At 41.2% G+C, this 24,048-nt stretch overlaps 1 protein-coding gene across 11 annotated transcripts in view; it reads right to left on the reverse strand.

Annotated features, from left to right (window-relative positions):
• The window catches only part of NCOR2 (nuclear receptor corepressor 2), a 1,084,598-nt gene that overhangs the window by 281,704 nt on the left and 778,846 nt on the right, over positions 1-24,048 (reverse strand). For all 11 annotated transcript variants that reach the window (XM_069215021.1, XM_069215023.1, XM_069215022.1 and 8 more), the window contains one exon: positions 10,253-10,395. In XM_069215021.1, the coding sequence (XP_069071122.1) occupies positions 10,253-10,395 (143 nt within the window). The remainder of the gene's footprint in view (positions 1-10,252; positions 10,396-24,048) is intronic.

The raw sequence follows: 24,048 nt of genomic DNA on the forward strand, positions 1-24,048 counted from the left end.
TTAAACCTTCCATGAAGGCTTTGATAACAGGAACTCTAAATAAAGAGCTGTGCTGAATATTTTGCAAATATGCGGAAATTGCAGTGAGATGTATTTTTATGGAAGAGAATGCTAAATTTGATTTTTGTAAATGAAGCAAATAGCATACAATATCTTGTATTGATGCTGAAAGAGGGGCAATTTGTTTAGATTGACAGTAATATACAAATCTTTTCAATTTGTTGGCATACCACTGTCTGGTAGTGGGTTTTCTTGCTTGCTTAATTACTTCCATACATTCAGTTGGTAGTTGTAACTACCCAAATTCTATGACCTGAGGAGCCAAATTGCTAGATTGAGTGTGTTGGGATTTGGGTGCCTGATCTACCCTTTGTTTTGTGTCAACAGATCTGGTCTGTTTGGGAGTTTGGAGTGTGGTACTACTGACAGGTCTAGTAGTGTTGTGTACCACGGCTGACGTGCCCAATTTGGCGCTATGAGTATGAGATTGAGTGTGTTTTGACGCAGTTTGTTGACTAGAAATGGAATGAGTGGGAGAGGGGGAAAAGCGTAAGCAAATATCCCCAACCAATTGATCCATAGAGCATTGCCCGTGGATAGGGGATGTGGGTATCTTGATGCGAAGTTTTGGCATTTTGCATTTTCGCTGGTGGCGACCAGATCTATGTCTGATGTTCCCCATTGATGAAAGTATTTTTGAAGTACTTGAGGGAGAATCTCCCACCCGTGTGTCTGTTGATGATTTCTGCTGAGAACATCTGCTAATTGCTTGTGTATCCCTGGAATGTATTGGGCTACCAGGTGAATTTGGTTGGTTATTGCCCACTTCCAAATTTTTTGAGTTAGGAGGGAGAGTTGGGACAAATGTGTCCCTCCTTGTTTGTTTAGATAATACACAGTGGTCATGTTGTCTGTTTTGATCAAGACGTTTTTGTGAATAAGGAGAGGCTACAAAGTTTTGAGTGCTCGGAAGACAGCTAACAGCTATAAGTGATTTATATGTAGCGGTTTGTGTTGGGCATCCCATTGTCCTTGAATGTTGTGACTGTTGAGGTGAGCTCCCCAGCCAATCATTGATGCATCTGTTGTAAGTATGGTCTGAGGCACAGGGTTTTGAAATGTCCGCCCTTTGTTTAGATTTGTGGAATTCCACCACTGAAGGGACATGTATGTTTGGCGGTCTATCAACAATCAATATTGAAGTTGACCCTGTGCTTGTGACCATTGTTGTGCAAGGCACTGTTGCAAGGGCCGCATGTTCAGTCTTACATGTGGAACAATTGCAATACACAATGCCATCATGCCTAATACCTTCATGACGAATTTGACAGTGTATTGTTGACCTATCCGTATTTGTGCCAATATATTGTGAAAAACGTGTATTCTTTGCGTATTTGGACTTGCAAGCGCTTTTTGAGTATTTAGTATTGCCCCTAAATACGGTTGTAGTTGTGCTGGTTGGAGGTGTGATTTTTGGTAGTTTATTGAGAAACCTAGTGTGTGTAAGGTTTGTATTACATAACGTGTACGATTTTAGCATTGTGTACGACTGCTTGATTTTATTAGCCAATCTTCTAGATATGAAAAGACATGTATATGTTGTCTTCTTAGGTAAGCTGCCACTACTGCCAAGCACTTTGTGAATACCCTTGGAGCTGTTGTTATTCCAAAGGGTAACACTTTGAATTGGTAGTGTTTTCCCTGAATAACAAACCTGAGGTATTTTCTGGGCAGGATGGATGGGTATGTGGAAATGCGCATCCTTGAGATCTAAAGCTGTCATAAAATCTTATTTTTGGAGCAGTGGGATAACATCCTGTAAAGTTACCATGTGAAAATGTTCTCTCAGGATGTAAAGATTGAGGGGCCTGAGGTCTAATATTGGCCTAAGGGTGCCATCTTTTTGGGGAATTAGAAAGTATAGTGAATAAACTTCTGTTCCTATTTGAGACTGTGGAACTAACTCTATTGCTTGTTTGAGTAGTAGAGATTGTTGAGTAGTAGAGATTGGACCTATTCTTGTAACAGAATTGTGTGTTCTGTGGTTAGTTTGTGAAACCTTGGTGGAATCGTTGGAGGAGTGTTTATCAATTCTAGGCAATAACCACTGCCGATAATTGATAGCACCCAGCTGTCTGTGGTGATATTTTGCCAATGTGTGTGTAACTGCTGTAGTCTTCCCCCCACAGGAGACGTGTGGAGTGGAATGGAGTGAGGCAAGTCAGGCAAGTCACTGATCTGGGTGTGTTGCAGGCTGCTTAGAGGTCTGGAATTTTCCTCTATTCCTGGAGTATTGTCCTCTATATGTGCCTCTAAATCCACCTCTTTGGTACTGTGTTTGGTAGGCTGGTTTTGTTTAGGAGGTTGATGCCTCAGAGCTGTGGTCTGAAACCACCTCAAAAAGGAGGTTTACGAAATGACCCTCTATATGGTGTAGAATAAAATGCACCCATTGCTTTAGCTGTGTCAGAGACTTTTCATAGCTTTTCTATTGCTATGTCTACCTCTGGCCCTAAAAAATGTTTTTTTATCGAAGGGCATGTTTAACAGAGCCTGTTGTATCTCTGGCTTGAATCCGGAAGATTGGAGCCATGCATGCCGACGAATAGTGACTGCTGTGTCGACACTCCTTGCAGCAGTATCTGCTGCATCTAGGGCAGATCTTATTTGGTTATTTGTGATAGCTTGCCCTTCTTCCACTACCTGTTGAGCCCTTTTTTGGTGTTCTTTGGGGAGATGCTGTATTATATCTTGCATCTCGTCCCAATGGGCTCTATCATAACGTGCTAGTAGTGCTTGTGCGTTTGCTATTCTCCATTGGTTTGCTGCTTGGGACGCAACCCTTTTCCCCGCAGCATCGAATTTCCTGCCCTCCTTATCAGGAGGGGGTGCATCTCCTGAGGACTGACTATTTGCTCTCTTCATGGCAGCACTAACCACAATAGAATCACAGGTGGTACCTGATGGGTGATCTAATCAGGGTCAGAAGGTGCAGGTTTGTACTTCTTTTCTATTCTAGGTGTTATAATGCATGCTTTTACCGGCTCGTTAAAGATTTGATCTGCATGTTTTACCATGCCTGGGAGCATCAGGAGGCACTGGTATCTCGAATGAGTTGAGGATAATGTGTTGAATAAAAAATACTCTTCTAGTAGTACTGTATGCATTGTAACCCTATGATAGGCTGCAGCCCTAGCTATGACCTGGTTATATACAGTAGTATCCTCAGGTGGCGATGGTTTAGAGGGGTAGCTATCTGGATCGTTGCTTGGGATGGGATCAGGGTCATACAGATCCCATGGATCAACAGTGTCCTGTTGGGAGTCATAGGAATGAGTTGGCGAATGGATTGGTGTAGGGCTAGTGTGAGAAGAGGTAGGTAGGGAGAGAAGAATGAGGAGGAGAAGACCGAGGAGGTGCTGGCTTCTCTTTCTGTTTTGGCACTTTAGCTGGGGGCTGCATAGTGTCCAATTCCTCCTGAAATGCTAGCTTCCTCTTTGTTTTTAAAGGAGGTGCTGTGCTAATTCTCCCTGTTTCCTTATGGATGTGGATCCTGGACTGCCTCTCATCCATAATTTGAAGTACTGGTTAGACCTCTGACTCCTCAGAGGTTTTGTGGCTTTCTTTAAGTCTTTTAGAAAGTCCATGTTCCTCTGTGTATGCCGTTTTTTCGGCTCCGAAATGTGTTTTTTCGGGATCGAAAAGGATGAGGAAGGTCTCGGCTCAGAAACAGGTTTTCTTATTTTCGAGTCCAAAAATTGCTGTTAATTGGAGTCTGAAACAGAGCTTTTTGTCGACTTCGAGGATTTCGGAGGAGTGGCCATTTTCGGTGCCGAACTGGGGGGGTTGGTCACCAACAGTCTTTTTTCAGGCCGAGCCATGGCCTTCCGGCAGTGGCGTACCCAAGGCCTTCTGTTTTTTCTTACGTGAGGGTGCAGGGGCAGACGTACTCACATGCTGGCCGGCTGTGACGGGTCTGTCTTCCTCAGATTCTTGCTCTGACTTCAAATCTCGGACTGAGACCGCTGACTGCAGTAGTTTTTCTTCTACGTCAAAATGTTCTCCACTCTTCGACACCATTTCGAGCCTTCTTGCTGTTTTGTCTCTTAGAGTCTTTTTCAATCGGAAGGCTCAACAGGCCTTGCAGTTTTCCTCCCGATGGTCTGGAGAAAGGCAGAGGTTGCAAACCAGATGCTGGTCTGTGTATGGGTACTTCGCGTGGCACCAAGGGCAGAATCGGAATGGAGTCCGATCCATGAGGCCCTCCACGAGGTCTGCCCGAGTAGTGCGTGCGCACCCCGATGGGCGAACAAAGTTGTTTCCCGACAGTACTGCTGTGTCGATGGAAGATTATAAACGTGATCGATACAATACCGCCGAAAAGAAAGTTTTGCAAAGTTTTCCGAATTGAAATCTCGGCGCGAGAGGAAACGCATCTGAACCAGACGGTGGAAAGAAAACAATCTAACAATGGAGTTGATGCTCATGCGCAATGGAACCGAAAGACTTCTTCGAAGAAAAACAACTTGTAACACACCGAGCCCAACACTAGATGTCGGAAGCCATATGCACAGCATGTGTATCTGCAGCTACACATGCCATCAAACATATATAAACTATGAGAACCTAGCAGTCACATCCTACTCTTCCCTGAGATAGGGTGGTCACGGAAACATGTGTTTTGATACCGATGCAAAACAAGGAAGGTATCTTTTGGATGAACTCCCATGATAACCAAACACTGTAAGAGTTTACGTGCAATCTCCTTCCACTAGACTATATTTGGCTCCGTAGCTCGTCAGCAGTATGGCCAATAAAGCATCTATAACCCAGCTGCTGCATCCTCGGTTGTCGAGGTACCTGTTCTTTGTTAAAGCATCACTGCCAGCTGCTCCTTTCTGCTGCATCCGACGGGCTACCCGGAGTGTACCGTAAGGGTAGCAAAGAGCCCTTTAAGATGGTGTAAAGTGGGCGTCCTTTCTGCATCCAGCTTTGGGGACTCACACAAGGGAATAACACCCTTTAAGCGGCCTATACAGCCTTTCTCATTTGCAGAGACAATTTCTGGGTTTGTTTCCAATCAAGGACTAGTCTACAGTTCATGTCTACAAATCGGTGTGTGTAAAACAAAGTTTGTTCTGGCACCTAGGTAGACACCACCGATATAATTTCCTTCATCGGAAACGAAAAAAAACCCTCAACATCTCCTATTTGGAGGCAAAACACAGTTGAACCAGTTCTTGTTTTACACGTGTTTATTTTGTTAAGGCAGCTGGCATCGTTTCATTCCCTTCTGTGCTTATTTTTCAAGCTCAAAGGGAAAAATACAGAATTGGGCATTAACTCAACTGAGATGTGTCTGAACGCAGTATTCTTTTGCTACCCTGATCAACACGTAATAGGTTCAGCCACGAGACTCTCATTTCATCCAGTCAGGAACAAATAGGAAAGTTTAGAGTTCGAACTAAACAGTGATGTTTACAAAACGAGTAACAAAAAAAGCTTAATAGATTTCCAAAGACAATGTCTGACGTGACTCTCAGAACACAAAACTGGAAAAATTACAGAGGAATTTGCCTCCCCAGCCGGAACAGAAGGCAACACAATGAATCACATTTTAATTTTCATAGGTCCATGCCATGGGAGGATAGAGGGCCATTTTATCTGATTTGACAAACTTCGACCAATTAGATTGGCTGAAACCCAAGCACAAACAGGATGCTCGAAACAGGTGTGGGACATTCCATCCCAATGTTTTTTTTCAAGGTTTTAATGCGTTGGAACAGGATACTCTGCCCAGCGAGCAACGAAGAGGTGAAATGACCCCCGAGAACATGGTTCTGCTCTTGCCAGAACAATTTTTCAATAAACAGACAGTGCACACTGCACAAGAGACTGGTATACACTTACTTTCGCCTTGCTGAACCCGAAGGTCCTGTTAGGCCTTGGAAACAAAGTATGCAGACTACGCAACAATGCTCAGCTTCCCTTTCTTACATCTTTCAATGTGCATTTGCATCACTGACGTATAATTACACCTACCAGAAGCGCTCTCCAAACTAATTTCAGGAGAAATGCGAGCTCTGCACATACAATTTGGAAGATGACTTTGCATTACACGTTGCATTCCGTTGCCTTCTCTAGTACCTACTAATATAAATTATGGCCTACAGCAGTGGTTCCCAACTTTTTGACTTCTGTGGACCCCCACTTTATCATTACCCGAACCCAGGGACCCCCACTGAATCATTATTGGAATCCAGGGACCCCCACTCAGTCACTGCTGAAAGCTGGGGACCTAATCTGTTAATATTATTTAATTTTCTAAGTAGTCGCAGACCTCCTGACGAGGCTTTGCGGACCCCCAGAGGTCCCTGGACCACATGTTGGAAACCACTGGCCTACAGCGTGGAGCTGTCAACTTACTGCATCACAAATCTGCACAAAGTGTGTTCGGCTATCCGCTCAACAGGACTAGATGTTAGCAGCCACACAAATCAGAAGCCGTTAATAGCACAGCAGTACAAGTAAACAATTTTTCCATCAACAGAGCTTGCTGGACAATACCCCTAGCCTAGACACCAATTGCACAAAACATTCCCATTTAAGATCAGACATAAAGTGGCTTCTGAAGGCGCATTTTTTTAAGTCAACACAGCCATCCCCTTGTGGAATTTGTTGCTTGCCACCCGGCAACACCTGAGCAGCTCTGCGATCTCCTAGGTCAGTGGTTTTTAACCTGTGGTCGGAAAACCCCTTAGGGTCCATGACTATGTTACAAAATTAAATAATGTTAAAATTCATAAATTAAAATGAATAAAGTATATAGAAATAAAGAAAACTTGAAAATGTGACAACCTCCTATATTTGATTGTGAATACAACTAAAATATTTCAATTTTTGAGAGTTTGTTTGGTGTATACTTGTTTTTGTATTTTTGTGTATTGTTATGAAGTTCAAATCATGGAAATTCCTTAGGTTGGAGGTCCCCAGCTTCCATAAATAACTAAGTGGGAGTTTCCCGGATTCCAGTAATGATTCAGCGGGGGCTCACAGAAGTCAATGTGCTAAGAACTGCTGTCCTAGATCACAGCCTGCCAGGTACATCTTGGTTCCCACGGCCCTTGTATACATTATACAAACGTCATAGGACAAAAGGCAGAGGTTTAAGAACAGCCCATTACGCAGCCCCATATGGTCCTCTTGGCAGATTCGAAAAGGAAGTCAAGGGCAACCACTTGAAGAGCAAGGGTCGCGTTGTTCCTTCAGTAGTCCAGGGGTGTCCATCTGATGGGTCACTAAACCACTGGTATGTTGTGCTTATGTTAATACCCACAGAGGCGTGACTGTTCACCCCGACAAATAAACAATATTTGGCATTCTGACACTGTGGTAAGGGGTGTGGGCAGAAAAAGGGCATCATGACCTTCTTGAAATCCCTCAGCAACGAGGATGGTATCATCAGGGCTTCATCTATAGGAAAAACATCACAGTGTAGGAGCCTCAGGTTTTACTTAGGAGTCATCAATGTGTGCCGCTGATTAACAAGTCTGTTAGTTTTGTTTTCACATCATGCATCTTTCTTCCATCACAATGCACTTCTTGTCTCCATCTCCCTAGGTGGTTCTTTTTCATCTTTGCCTTCTAATCTATCTTTTCCCTCCACCATTCCTTCCGTCCAGTCTCTCTTTTACTGAGTGAAAGTCTAATGATTTCTGCAGGTGGCCACCACCTGCTACCACATGCAGAAAGTAAGCACTTGGTGCATCAAGGAAGAGGTTCTGGATCAAGGAAATGGCTGCAGACCGTGCATATGCCTGTCTCACGTCACCTGCGTTCCCTGGAACCTGCACATCGACTCACCTCCCAAAAAGAAGGTTGAAATGTTAAGAAGACCTTGTGCGGAAACAGGGCTGGAGCATGATTGACAGATGGAGCACCCTGCCTTTCCAGCAGTAGGACTTGGGGAAAGGCCCTCCCTTCAACTGTCCAATAAGTATTATTTGTTCAGCACAAGGCTTACTTTTACTGTAGTACCTAAAGAACTCTTCCTCAAATTTACTGTTATGCATTTCTTACATAAAACAACAATTCCTGAAGACTAAGCCTTAGGCACCCCTCTTTTTTGTTGCATAATCCTATAGTCCAATATTTACAATATGAGGTATACATCTTCTCTTTCAAGGCTTCCAGAACCCAAGTCCATGCATTTCGGGCTTCATCTCCGCCTTCCTGATTATACAAGTAACTATTTTTAAGTTTACTTTTGTGCTAAGAACAACGTTTTTGTACATGTACAATTAGTCTGGAAAAACATATTTACACTTTGTTATGAATTCTTCACACATTCTCCTGAGAACTACTACCGCCATCATACCTGTTGCAATAACCATTTATGCACAAATTAAGAGCTACGGGCTTCAGCCACGTCGTTGTTTCTGCACCTATCTCCTTCTCCTGGAAGTCGCAAGTACTTTATTTCCTTTTGTTCATCTCGCTTTTAATTACTTTGAGTTTTTTCCCTTAAACTCTATGTGGGGAGTGACTTTTGTACTTGTCCTTTATTTAGTACAATTATTCTCTTACTCCCTAAAACCAAAAATCGCAAGCGCCATCTTCCATGACCCGCTCACACTCAGGTTTTAACAAAGGGAACAGTGGTTGTCGAAGCGCAATGTCTTTTGTCTAAATGAGCGCCCCTAACAATTGCTTTTCAGACTGTGGAGCCCTAGGTAGACCAGCTAATGTCTTTACAAGAGAAAGTCTCTTTTTATAGTTGAAATACTTCTGAACTCAAACTAGTTGCAAACCGTAAAACCCGAAATCCATGATGAACAGACCTTTTTACTCCAAAATGGGCTTGCCAAGGATTTCTTTGCTGGCGATCTGGGTGCAATGGAACATTGGAAGAAGAGATGCTTGTTGACACCAAACGCATAAGCTAGATGCTGGAACCAGGAACACATCAGATATTACTTCTGCAAAGTATGCCCAATTTCATACCATTGCAGATGACTTTAGTTTATCTGGATCCAGTAGAGTAACACAAAATGATGGGGACAACTTGCAGAATGTGAAGAAAGGTCTCTGAGTCTCCCATATTTTACAGACATTCCTTGGCCTGAATGGGCTGCAGGGGCCTGTGTTACGCCACTGACTGAAGTGAAACAGTGCAGCAACTTGCTGAATACATTAGACCGAAACTCCAGGACTGGAGCAGCATGTTCTAGATGACAGGAAGTCATCAGGTAGTCATAACTGCAATAGCATAACCTTCTCTAATAACACACACACCATTATTAACGGACCAGAACTCAAACAGCTGAAGTGATCTTTAATTGTGTTTGATTCACCATGAATTTATGTTTAGGAAATCTAATGCAGGACCAACAGCTGTCCTGTCCTTAGTGTTTAGAAATCAAGAGGAACGCGTGGATCTCCCATTAAAGTGCTAATTGCAATTTCATGTTGTAAACCAGGCCCAACTAGCAAATTTAATAGATCTTGGGAAATTAGTGATGCATTCTAATCCCTGATAAGATACTATTTGTCCTAACTTTGCTGTCTAAATGTTTTAGGAGGCAGAAATCACCGCTTGTCTGAACTGTGCTGCTTAACTGGGTAATTGATTGGTCCTCATGATCTGACCTACGTGTGTTGCCCAACTGGTAACAAGATGGCATTCACGACTTGTCCTACCTATGGCTTAGGACAGTGGCCTTTTAATTACTGTGGACCCCCACTTAATCATTACTGGAGCTCAGGGATCCACAGTGAATCACTACTGGCATCTGGGGACCCCCACAAGTCATTATTCGAAGCAGGAGACCCCAGCATAAGCATTTTCGATGATTTGAACCGCAAAACAATACACAAAAAGACAGAAACAAGCATTTATCAAACAAATACACTAAATAATTAATCATTTATTTAATTCACAAACAAATATAAAAAAAATATATATATATAAATTACATTTAGGCCACTAGTCGCCCATATTACATTCTTTTGATGCACTAGCACTTTTTCCACTAATCAAAATGAGGACACTCAATTTTTTGGCCTTCAGCTTTACATTTCTTCACATTTATAGAACATTTTGAAATGTTCAAATTTACATTTTCTCTCATTTATATACCCTTTATTAATCTGTTAATATGATTTAATTTTTTAAGCAGTTACGGACCCACTGAGTAGTCCCCAGACCACAGCTAGGGAACCACTGGCTTAGGAGGTGGCTCTTGTGACTTACCATTTTTAGTTTGTGCTGCTGCAGAATCTCGTCCAGGTTCTGCCTCTTCTTGTAGTTGAAATAGAAGTTTTTACACTGCGACACAGTCTTGGACCCCACCATTCTGGCAATCGCTGACCAATTGCGCCCATGTTCCAGAAGACCTTTGGAAATAAACAATAAAACCACAACTGAGGTTAACTAATTACAGAGAACACAGACTGACTAATAACCAAGATCCCAGACCTGCGTGTACACCTCAACTCATTCTCCTAAACCCCCATCGTCCACCCCCCCCCCCCCCATAGAGCACACATTGGTCAGTTTCAGAACCAGGAGGTTTGATCAAATTGACATTGAGAATTACCAATCACTGTTGCCTGCCTCGTCAAGGAATCACAACAACTCAAGGTCTTGTCTAATGCACAAAGGTGCCCATCTCTCTGGTCATTACTGCTGTGAAAGTGGCCACCGAAAGCTGGTCCATGAGGGCTCGACTCATGACAGATTTTCAGGATAATCTCCGAGTTTGCAAATAATTAGCATGTACTTTAACTTTATTGAATTTAACACATGCAGTTTTTTTTCTAAGGTGGATATTTTGTAAATCCTGAATGGATTTGGCCCCCAGGGTCCAACGTTAGACACTCTATAACGGCACTGGTGAGCCACTGGTGTCAAGAATGGAAGAAAGAATGTTGATAGGAGAAACTAAGTGGTTTCGCTGAAATTCAGCAAATCTCGCACTATACTGCAAGGTTGCACAGGTGCAGATTTGAAGCAAGCACTTCTGTGAATTCAGGGATATTGACACTTTCTTACAATTTCGAAAGAAACTCAAAACCTCTCTTCTCTAATAGTGGTCCTCCACCTTTGGACTTCTTTGGACCCACACTTTACCCTTACTGGAACCGGGGGCCCCCTCACTGAATAATTATTGGCATCCGGGGACCCCCACTGAGGCATTACTGAAAGCTGGGGACCTAATCTGTTAATATTATTTATTAATATTTAATTTTCTAAGCAGTCGCAGACCATAGGTTGGGGACCATAGGTTGGAAACCAGTGTTCTATACAGAGAATCAGCGGCCTTTCATTCTTCAATAGTTCCAGAGTTGATAACATGAACCTGCATTGCTCTTCAAAGCTCATACATGCAAGGTATATTACATGCTAAAAAGTTTAAAATGATTGAACTTATTTACCACATGGGGGTTCTAGAGACAAGCAGTGACAAATTCGGAAAGCTATGGATTACTACGTAGAGAGAAAAACCAATATGTCCCAGACTCATGAAAATAATCATTTTCTGAAGTTCGGATCATAGGGGTGGAGAAAGCATAATGGTTTTAGTGCAGATGATTATTGTTTGGCTTGTGAGCAACCTGTTCTTTAAAAACATATCTGAAATGGCATGACTAAGTAACATGACATTCCCCATTCAAGCAAGGTGATTTAGTGAGTTAAATATTAGCTGCTGAGATCTGTCAGTCAAAAGTTCAAATCTGTACAAGGTAAAGTCAACATTTCATTCTCCCAAAGTTTGGTATCTGTAATACTTCTCAAACCGGTTAGTATTAGCATCTGTTAATTACAGAACATAAGAGCCAGTAAAACAGCTGTCTTCAGCTGTTGATAAAAAAAAACCTAATATTTCATAATGATGTTACACCACCACTTTGGGGAAATGACACCAATGATCAGCAGGAAGAGAGAGAGATGACAATGCAAGCTTACAGTGGAAAAACATCTATATAGCCTTTTCAGAAATATAGCTGGACAAAAGCAAGTAATCAGGAGGCATCTTAAGACAAGTCTCATGCAAAAGAATCTTTTCATAACGTGCAACCATGTGCAATTATTGGGCAATAGCCGCATCCCAAGCTAAAACACTAGACACGTTTGTTTGCAAGACATAAAATACTGTGCCTAAGAAGAGGGAGTAGGGATCATATATATTTAAATAACCTCAAAACTATACGGGTACAATTAGCTATTACCAAGTGAGGGAAATACGTGAAAAAAGCTTTTTCTTGACCTTCTGAGTTTTCTAAAAGTCAGACCAAGCCCTGGGTAATATTGCTAAGCTAGTTGATAAATGATATGGTCTATACTCATTTAGGCCATTGATTAAGCCTTATAAAGCACACAAATGGGTAACAGTGGGTCTGTCAGTCTTGCTCACATTGATGTTAAATCTTACGGATGACAGTCATTGGTAAGGAGACAGCTTCTGGGAGAATTTAAATCAACCCTTTAGAGGTTTTGCAGTTAGAGATGGGATTGATAGCTTCCTCAGCCAGAGTTTTGTTATCAGTACTTTATTCATATCTCCTCCAAGAATGGCCTTGTACACGTTCCAAGTGCCATTATATGATGAGATTCAAAAGTAAGCCCTTGCTGGCAGGTCAAATTACTTCTCCCTCTGAGACATCACACTGATATTTCACTTTCCTTTTCCTAGGATTTTGTTTTGTTCAATTGCCAGTGGGTTTTAGATCTTTGTTTGACTAATGTTCTTTTGATTTATTTATTGAAGTTCTTGTGCAAAAGGCATTCCCTGCCAAAACACCTCCAAATAAACTTCAAAATTGAAGCCTCTGGTGATTTTGGCTTAAAACTATGGACCTGGTGCAGAAAAGCTAATTGCTCAGTATTGTTATGCCTACTCTATCCAAGCTTAAACGGTGTGAAGGAGCATGAACCTATAAAGGAATTTATATGAAGTTCACGTTTGGATACATTCCTATTTTTGCATTTGTGGGCTATTGCGCATATCTTCCTAAGCCTCTCAGAAACCGCACATTGTGTAACCAGATGCTGGAAACAGTGCAACATATTTTCATCCAATCCATGATCGAAATTTTGATTTTAATAGGAAGGTTGCAGCTTTACGAATGTAGTTTTATAGAGTCACTACTACATATCATTTGAATCATGTTAAATGCAACAATGAACTTTAACTTATGAATAAAGTAATGAAATCTGATAAGGAAGTGTTTTTTTCCTGGTTTAGAACGTGTTTTCTCTGGAAATGTTATAATGAGCTGATATATTTTTTTTAATAAAACTGTGACTACAGTAATAATTATAATAAAATAATACAGAATCACCAGTGCCAAAAAGGTATCATTTGAAAGAAGCAAATAGTGGCAATTTACGAAAACATTGCAAAGTTAATCAAACTAGGGTGACCCATATACATACTATTTTAAAACGAAGCTCTTATTAGCGGCAATAGCGACAAGTATAATGTCGATTATTGGCTTCATATATTTACACTGTTATTATATTCTTAACAAGGAAAAGAATATGTATGTGGCATCATGTTACTTAAACCTTAACAGAGAACTGGTAGTGGTCAGAATAAGCAGCATGCAAGTGCATGCAGGTGTGTGCTTTAAGGGTAGGAGAGTGAATTGCATTATTAAACTTCAAAATTATGAAACAATTAAAAAGGTAAATGAATTAATCCAAGAAAGCAGATAGGTGAGAAAAAGAGAGCTGCGGCAGTTTTCAAAGCTAAAACACTCTAGAACAGCAGTTCATAGTCTTGGTTTCCGTGGACCACAACTGAATCCCTCCTGGAATTCGGGGACACCAACCTAAGCAGTTTTAATGTAAAAACAATGCCCTCAAGTAGAGCGCCTAATATAAGTAGATGCAAAAATATTAAATATTCCATTTCATTAAAAAAACTGCACACATCGAAATTTTTATTTTAATAGGAAGGTTGCAGCTTTACGAATGTAGTTTTATTTTTGAAAGATGAAGCGATATTCCAGACTGTAGCATGTAACTTTGCCTTTTGTTGCTACTAATGCATGCTCCCTTTTTGTCGGTGCATACTAGTGCTTCAATTGAAGTCATCAATCATCCAAGCTAGAATCCATCAGCTGTACTTGCAATGCTCCCTCGGAATCAAGATAAGGATATCAAATTCATTTTTTGCCCTCAATTTCAAATTCTGTTACATTTGCAGAACACTTTATTTCTTTTAATTTTAAGTTTTCCTTTTCGCTTTTTATGTACATATACTTTACTAGCCCTCTCATATTAGTTACATTTCTAAGTATTCAGAACTCCCGATTAGGAAAAGCTGCTCTAGAAGTAAATGGTGAAAATGTAAATTCCTAGAAAACAGAAGTGTAAAAAATGCATGTGAAGAAAATTGTAGTTCAAGGAGCATCCAGCCTCAACTTCTTCCTCTGAGTGCATGTAAAGGTGATATCCAGGATGATCTTAAGCTTCCCGTCTGAATAACACCAACTGGAATGCAGTTATACAAATGAGCAGAAAGGAAATATGAATTGATTACTGAAAAGACCACATGTACTTCTGGACTGAATATCAAAGCATTACTGATGTTTCTTTTTTTCCACAATAAAGTACAGTAGAAAGAATGACGTTAGAGACTTCTTTGACGGAATTAAATCTCAGCTCTAATAAAAATGCTACAATACTATCAAATGCCAAAGTGTACAAAAACCTATAAATACCGTTTAAATGTAAGTAAAATGATTTCTCCTTCTTTCATATATAAAATGAAAAAATCCAATGGTAAAAACATATTTGCATTACACATCAAATACAGTTGCTCAATAAAATCATAAGACTATATTGAGTGAATATAAAATATAAAGTATTCCAGTACCACCGAATCATTCATAAGGTAATGTTAAACAATATAAACCTATAGGCATTAGGAAAACAAGTCAGACTTTTACGTAAAACTAGATTTCACCCCCTCGGACACTCTGAAGTAATTCGGACAAAACCACAACTTGACAACTATCTCAAAGCCAGATGAAAGTCCAACATAAAAAAATTAATTTGAATGCTCATGGCATATTGACCTACCTGTGAATACAAATATTTTATGTAATCTTATTTTTGAAATACATAGGAGCTAATGATGGTTCTCATTTTAGCATAATATAAATAATACAAGATAACTACAAAATGGAGGATTATCTGATAGGGCAATGGACCAAGATAAAGAGAGTCATACAAACTAAGATAGTTTAAGATTAGTTATTAATGAGTCAGTTATTATGAGCTTGTGAATGGTGTAAGCATGGGCAGAACAAACAATTTCAAACAATTATTTTAAGCCTAAAGCAATACTATTTTAAGGGCAATCAGAATTTAGTAGCCAAGCAGTCAGAGATTAGAGTAACGTGAACTAAAGGAAAAAAATAAACAGGTATAAAGACAGTTTTGAGATGAGCATGTAAAAAATAAGTTAAATTGTTTTCAGTGATGTTCTTTCTGGTGGATACTCTATTAAAACTCAGATTTCTCACTTTATGAATCCCCACAGAAGCCAAACTGAATCCAGAAACTCTTGGCTCCTTCAAACCAACAGATGACTTGACCCACTTTCATTGTCTCCCCTTTAGACAGGGCAACACAGAGCAGCATCGAGGTGCCACCCCAACATCCAGATGTCAGTTTAATCATCGCCTTTCTGCACCAAAAATGCACAGTGTAGTTAATTGACGTTTCCCTCTCTAAGAAAACTTACTTGGGACCTCATTAATACCTGTAAATACATCTCCCTGCACAGGGAGAAGGGTGGGTGGTGAGGAATCTGCTGTTATAGTGTCCAACAGATAGAGAATCACCAGAGGCAAGTAACTTATCCTTCTTGTTGAATACTTCTAATTGCAGACCCCTCACCTTGTCAATCAAAGCAATGCCCCCTCAAAGGTGGAGGATCTGGGAAGTGGGTTTTACACTAGGAAGTCCTTTAAGACCAAGTTGGGGGCGGGGTGGCTCTCTGCGCACTTGTCCATTGACGTAGTGGTACCAGGTGAAAGTATACGTATATGTCCACTTTGCAATCTGGCAAATGTTCAGAACAGTAACACACACCAAGCAAGAGCATCAGTTGTGGTTTTCATTCTGTTGACATCAACCTTATGACTCTCTGGAAGATCCATTTTGGCCAAAGAGTAACACGGTTTGATGCAGAAGACAATACACCGGGACAAGGTTAATTCTGGGCAGCCTTGCCTTTCTGAGCACAAGCGAACCCAAGAATCAGCTGACTATCCACCCGGTACTCCTTACTCTTAATGTAGAATGTAAGGAAGTCCAAAGGGATCCTATCTTTGTAGCCTTTCCATCGCCTTAGATGGATGTGATGCAGAAAGCACGATGGACGGCATCAAGTGGAGAGCTAACATCCCGTTCAGGAGAAAGGGTGCATACATTCTAAGCAGCAGTTTGTTAGACTAAAAAGTGGTATAAAGATGCTGAAGTGACAAGGCCTGTAGCTCACTGACTTTGTGCATAGGTGATGGTGATAAGAAACAGTCTTCAGAGTCCAAGGTTTCAGAGTACAACTGTGAAAAGACTTGGAACAAAAATAACATTGAGAACGTAAGAACCAAGTAGAGGTCTCTATGCAGCATAATGAAAAGGGCAGGGCAAAACATACACACAAGCCATTTTTAGGAAATGGGTCCCAGCAAGTCACTTGATGAAAGAGGGCTGATCAGACACAAGAAGAAGGGCCAATGAGTAACCCATACCAGTGACCACTGCAAAGCCTTGCCAGGCTAAAGTTCATACAAACAACAGAACATCAGATAATTTCACCAGGAGAGGGTCAACCCGCTTTGCTTAGCTTCAAGTGACAAACTGGAATTGGGGTCTTAATAAACTGATTCGATGGAAGACAGCTTTGCCTGTTTGACTGTACCTTGGGATTCACGAATATTAGTCCGAATAAAGGCCTATTGGAACACCAAGAAGAATACTGAATGATTTACTTACTAAACTGCTACATACAAGCTTTTACTTATACTCTTCTAATTTGTATGTTGTTGAGTGCTGTGGTCATTTCCTGCCCACCTTGTGATCTGCAGGATGACATCTGCTGAGTTTGTCTGCCCTGATGTAGAGGATCCCACTAGGTGACTGACGGTCAGAGATCACACTCCGCCCAACTTGCTACAATACCACATGAAGGTCATGTCTATCACCACCTGGATTGTCTTCCTCCAAAACATTTATGTGGCAGTGCTGCTCCATCTGAGACTACAGAAATCTGATTACCGCCACTTTCAAGTGACCCACCCAGCACAAAGATGACATCGGTCAACACCGTGAGCTCTAGCGGGGGCAAGGAAAATGGCTGATTGGTGTCCATCATCCACAACCAGAGAGCTCCAGATGTCTTGCCAGAAATGCAGATTTTGATTGAAAGCTACCCCTGTGAACAGCCTACTGCAGCGACAGATACCACTGAAAGACCTGCATATGCCAATATGCAGAAAGCACCAGCTGGATGCACAATAACATAAGCCCAAGCAGGCCCAGAACCATCAAGCTCAGAATAAAAGCTTTTTCCCGAAACATTGCGATCACTGTTTGAGTAATCCATACTCACTGTGGGGTGGAAAGGCCTACAGAGCAACTGTTTCCAGAACATCTCAGATAAAGGAAACCATCTGTAACACCCGTATATGGGTTGTGGAATAGTTGATAGAGAGCCCCTGGAAGGACAGCAATGACACTGTTCTTCGTAGGGTAGCCAGAGTCTAGCTCTGCTGAGCCAGTCTTCAGCAGCTATTTGTTGAGGGAAGGCAACACATGTATTCCTGAGCTGTGAAGAGATACCACAACCACCAACATGACCTTCCTAATGACCAAAGGGGCCAATGTAATCTGAAGTCCAGTACGGTAACTTGGTAATGGTCTGACCTCACCATAAAGCAAACGTACTTCCTGTGGGTCTCAAGGTCCAGCACACAAAACCATACGTCAGGGACACCACGTAGTCCTCAGGATTCAAGGTTGGCAGAATCTAAGCAAGAACCATCATTTTGAGCCTTTCCTTCTTGTGTAAGGAAAAGAGTCTGAAGTCTAGAACCAGTCTTAGTTCTCATCCTTCTTGGAGACCAGAAACAACTCAGTCCTAGCTCTGTTTTCTGTACAAGTTTTATTGTCCCTTTGGTGAGCAACATCAACACTACCTTTGACAAATACATGGTGTGACCTGTCAATAGTTTAGAGTAAAATGAGGCATTTGAAGAGGTGCATCCAGAAAAGGAATGGCATAACCAACTTGGATAATTTGAGGAACGCTTAGGTTCGATGTGATGAAATGGCAGTAAGGCAGGCAATGCTGGAATGTGCCACCTCCTCGTCTCAATATGAGATTGGAGGGCAAGAAGCTCTGCTCTACCCTAGGAACAGGAGTATTCCCCGCTGTCTATCAGGATTAAAGGAGGGGAAATTAAAAATGCAAATCAAAATGATGGTTTACAAAGATAATTTCCATGAAATTAAAAGCATTTAAGAAATGCTTCTTCAGAACGGAAAGTAACTTGCTTTAGAATAATGCATTCACTATGAAGTTGGGTTTTTCGGTGTTTTATAAGTAAATTAGCAAGAGGGAGATTGCTGTCACTGACCCATTCTACACCAGTGTTCATTGTAGCTTGAAACAAATCCATTTAGAGATGTTAAAGGCCTATAGAGTAGAAGAAATCTAATTTTGCATGCACGCTCCAAAGAGCATTTTACTGTGGCAGACACGTAAAATATCATCTGATGTACGTAGACTATTGTCTGGCTGAAATCAGTTTACAAAAAATCAAAATATGGGCGGTGTGGAAGTCTGCGGAGTTTGTACTTTGGTCTTGACCGCAAAGTTTATTTACAGTTTGAGGAACAGGAAGCCAAAATGATGTGTTCCGAACCATGACTTTTGGGTGAAGCTCCAGAGTAGGGATTAGAATCCCGGACTCAAGATTCGAATGTCAGCAATGGCACCACTGGAGCACACCTTGAAATTAATTGTACATCTTGAGGAAATAGTTGAAAACAGTCAGGAAGAAGAACAGATACTTGTTAAGGGAATTAGTTGCACTTACAAAGACCAAAGGAAGATCTGAAAAACTGCCTTTGAGGACGAGAGGAAGGATGTTCAGACTTGAAATGCCCAGCAGAACTTTCAGGCTGCCAGGTGGATCCAGGTTCAAGAAGAAGCCTTGGGAGGCCAAACAGACTGCCGTCCACAATATGAGCATATCTGTAACCCCAACCTCCAAAGCTCTGGAGAGAGATCAAGCACTTCAGGCCTTTGTGGACAAAGGAAGTGGGTGGTCTAATAGCAACTGCGCCGAAACACAACTTGAATGTACAGTGGTATATAAGAAGATGTCTGTTTATATATTAATAGAGCTCACACGTTTCCCGATTCCATGTGGAAATAGCTTATAGAGTCCATGTTTTGCTTTGCATTTTCATATCGACGATCCGTATTTTATAACGAATAATTAAAATGCAAAAAAACTGGATTGGAAGCGCTTCTGAAACTTTGAATGAGATATGATAGCTCTGTTTCTGCGGGTGGCAGAAAGATGCAGCATTTCTGTATATTTTTAGTGTTCTGATCTACCCTGCTTCAAAGAGATCAAAATTAGTTTGCGTCAAGGACACTGAGACTTCTTTGCCTCTGGTGCTGGATAACTAACTTTGCGCTTTCATGCCAGGTGGACTGGCCTGCCGATTGAAGACACACTGCCACGTGATCCAAACTTCCTTTTACTCATTGTCTACCTAGTGGATGCATCCCTCAATATGGCCATTGAGTGCCACAAAAATAAAATAACTACTGTGTTCCTGTAATAATTGAGTACCTATGTAAAGCACGTACATTGTTAAAGCCTCAGAATTACATCTTGTACGGAAAAGTGTATTTGATGAAGCAACAATGGTGATTGGTGGAGATACCTCATAAAAGCATCAAGCAATCTTGAATTTAGGCAAAACCTTGGCTACTGCATAGAGAATGGCTACAGAGGGAAAAAGCTAAGAGAACCTTGGTATGACTTTCCACCCTTATGCTGCCTGTGGAGGACTCTGTGAGGGAATTTAATGTGACAATTTAGCAAGAGGCCCAATAATGGACAGCATTTATTAAAGATGTAATCCCAAGGAACACTCTACTCCCCTTCCATGTTACACCAATTCTTACTATTTGAGTGCATTTACATCCAAGTTTCATGATGATGTAAAAAATCAAATAAATGTGGCGGAGACAGTCTACCAAAGGCCAGAGAATATACAAACAAGTCTTCAGTATATATGGCCATTGTAGAAGGTGTGAACCGTTTGCAACATTTAAAACAGTAAATCAGATCATGGCACAATAAATAAATTCAACGATTTGCCTGGCTCTCAGTCACGAAGCGAGCAAAGCTTTATCCCAGATCCAGCCCTCCTCACTACATCCTGTTAACATAACATACCCCTGGGTAGGCTGATCCCTGTGGAATCGATTCACAAGCAGAGCAAAAACAACAGCGGCTCACTGACACAAAACACAGTGCAGCAACAACTCTCCTTAATTTAACCTTCCAACTAAAATAGTACTACATAAACACTCCTCATTAAAGATAATGCAACTTACAGCAACAGAGATGATCTGATTTCCAACACCAATTTCCTACAAACAGGATGATAATGTCAAGTATCCAGGATGACACGCGTAAGGAAATCACTTGCCACCTACGTCTCCTATGATCACCTGCAGCTCACAAGTTTAAATCCCATCAAGGCCAACACAGCCTCCCAACTATCTGAGAATGGTAAATTGTTTGCCATTAAGCTGAGTAAATAGTATTATTGATCGGGACATTATAGGGCCCCTGCATCTCCTTCACGCAATGAATTTACACTGAGCGGACAACAACCTATAGGCAGATTACGCCTCCTAGTATATTGTACAAATCAATGTCCTCGATACAGAGTTCCATTAATTTACAATTCTCCAAAAATAATGATTAACACGTGTCCTAAACACTAACAATTACATTGATACAGTAGAGGAAACATGGTTGGCAACACAAACTACACACCATCTTTTCCTCATGCGATGTGAAGAGAAGGCGTGTGCGGCGAATACAAGAAACCTTGGCGGATTGACAGACTCCAAAGTCAATGACAATGGAACTGATGTATGTCTAAATATAGCCGCAGAGAAGTGGCTGCCAGGGTCATGGAGATGAAATATCTCTCTCACATGCCATAGGTTCATTGTCAGAGGGTGGTGCAATTAAAAGCAGTCAGCACAACGTAAAGAGAAATCAAAGGCTGACAAAGGGTTGACTTACTCAACAGTTTCACACTGAAGAGGAGAAAGAAATTCAAGTCTGTATCACAGTATCTCAGGAAGTAGATGCCATTACAGGCACCTGCGGGCAATCAAGGAGAGGGAGAGGGAGAGGGAGAGAGGGAGAGAGAGAGAGAGAGAGAGAGAGAGAGAGAGAGAGAGAGAGAGAGAGAGAGAGAGAGAGAGAGAGAGAGAGAGAGAGAGAGAGAGAGAGAGAGAGAGAGAGAGAGAAGTAAAGGCATGGCGGGAATGAATAACAAGCATTTGCAAAGCCAATAGGTCTGTCTTTTGTGATGCTGTAGAGCACTGGAACAAAAAATGAAAAAATGCGTTGACATGCAAGTCATGAAGGAACAAAGGTCCCTCCAAAAACAATAATAGAAGCAAATAATAATATAAATCAAATGGAATCTTTGTACACTTAACAGATTTAAGGATGTAAAAATCAACACAATTATTTACAAAATGAACAATTTGGTGGGAAAACACATAGGAAAGTACATATAATGTACATAAAAGACATTACTCAGACATGAAGACTGTGACACAAAAAAATCTAAGGAATGAGGTCACATTCCAACAGTACTCATCATTACATAATAGGAATAAACAAAAACTGAGTCCAAGTACTCCAGTCGACGAGGTTTCAATCCCTTGGGCAAATATTGGGATCATCATCAGGACAAACATAATGTACCTGAGGAGACAGGGTTATCCATACATAACCCAGTGCTTGAATAATACAAGACAATGTTGGATCCTAAAGTGCACTGCTGGGATTACCATCTGGGCAAAAGGAATATGTCCATAAAGAAAGGGGTTATTGTTACATAACCCAGTACCTCAACTAATTCAAGTAAGTAAAATCAAAATGCCACATTGGAAACATCCAAAACTGAGCATTATGAACACTCAATTTTGGATGTTTCCAATGTGGCATTTTGATTTTCCATATCTGGATTAATTGAGGCCCTGGGTTATGTAACAAGAAATGCCACATTGGAAACATATGAACACTTAATTTTAGTGTGTTGTAGAAATACATGTGCCCTTAACAGATGAGTCACTTCGGTGTGGAGAGAAGCTGTTATCGAGCCAGAGGCTGCCCAAAAAAAGCAAGACCTATTTTATACCAACTTAATCTGACTCCTGCTATCAACTGTACCTGTGAGATGCAGCGATTTGTGTCCAAAGAATCATACGTGGCCACTTATTGTCATTCTAACCACTGTAGTCATGCACTAGCTGAAATGACATGCTCTAATGTCGTCATTTTTATTGCATTCATCAGTTAGAGATAAAATCCTGCTTTGCAGGATTGACAGATAACGATGGGGCAATAGACACCCCAGTTAATGGACTGACACATATCACGCTGCTTTAGAGTTTATGGTCTCAAAACTTGAAAGGTACATTTGGGCAGGGTAGAATTTGGTCACTGAAGAAAGGACCTGCCACTTTTTAGGACAGAATTCCCTGGAATTTGAAAAATGAAAAGTTAATATTCTCTGAGGAATCGACAAGTCTACTCCTAAGCGCATTCAAAAGGACGCTGCTTGTCTGAGAACTTTCTAGAAGGTGGTGCACCACAGTGGTATTGCTCTATGTTATGGTCTTCCACTGCACAGAACAAAGTGTCATTACAGGGAACTAACGAGAAGTGCAATAAGAAAATATCAACATAAGCCCACTAGTGGAACTATCAAATGAATTTATTATATATCTGAAATATATCTCTGGTGTGTGCTATTCTGAATATGGATTTTCCACCGATGATGTAGTAAAAACTGTACCAATGAACCATTAACTCAGAACCGGAGAAAAATATTGCAATGACATCCATGTGCAGAAGAAAAAAAATGAATAAAATTATTGATATAAAGAACTACAGGTTACAAAAGCAAAGGAAAACGCCTAGACTGGATAAACCACTTGCACGCCGACCACTGAGATTTCAGAGCTCTAGTATGAAAGCTACAGGCAAATTATCTGCAACCTTGAAAGATGGATTTACGCTTTAATCTGTCTGGAGTCGATAAAACGAGCACAGAGAATGTAACATATTACACAAGGGTTCGACACTGCAAAGATAAGCCAGCTCAGCAAAGGCGAGAAACGCCAGCTCCTTTCTGTGGTTTATCCCACGAGATCCATGGTTGGTGGGATACACCCACACTAGGCCACACCCTAGATTGCACCTGGTCAGGTTCTGCTGGCAGGACTAAATTAAAGACCAGCACTGGCCCAGCTGTAGAGTTACATGACAACAATGTGCAGTGCCTTGGATGGGATTAAAACCAGTTAAACTAGATATGTTCTCAGATGAACGAGTTACTTACCTTCGGTAACAACTTTTCTGGTGGATACATTAGCTACCTGTGGATTCCTCACCTAATGAATACTCCCATGGTGCCAGCATTCGACGGAAATCTTCTTCCTAGTCTCTGCACGTCGACGAGGACGTCACTCTAGCCCACGCGACGCCGTCTGACGTCATACAGGCAATAAGAGGTCCTCGACGACGTGCCGACGTCAGTACCAACATTTTTTACGTGCATGAGAACAACCACCCAATGCAATGAAAGAGCAAGGCAACATCCCATAACCTTGTAAAATACCCAATATTGCAATGAATAGCTGTAAATTTAATATAACGAACAAATATATGCAAATCATGTATATACAC

Source organism: Pleurodeles waltl, chromosome 11 (assembly GCF_031143425.1).
Source record: "Pleurodeles waltl isolate 20211129_DDA chromosome 11, aPleWal1.hap1.20221129, whole genome shotgun sequence".
Classification (NCBI taxonomy): Eukaryota; Metazoa; Chordata; class Amphibia; order Caudata; family Salamandridae; genus Pleurodeles; species Pleurodeles waltl.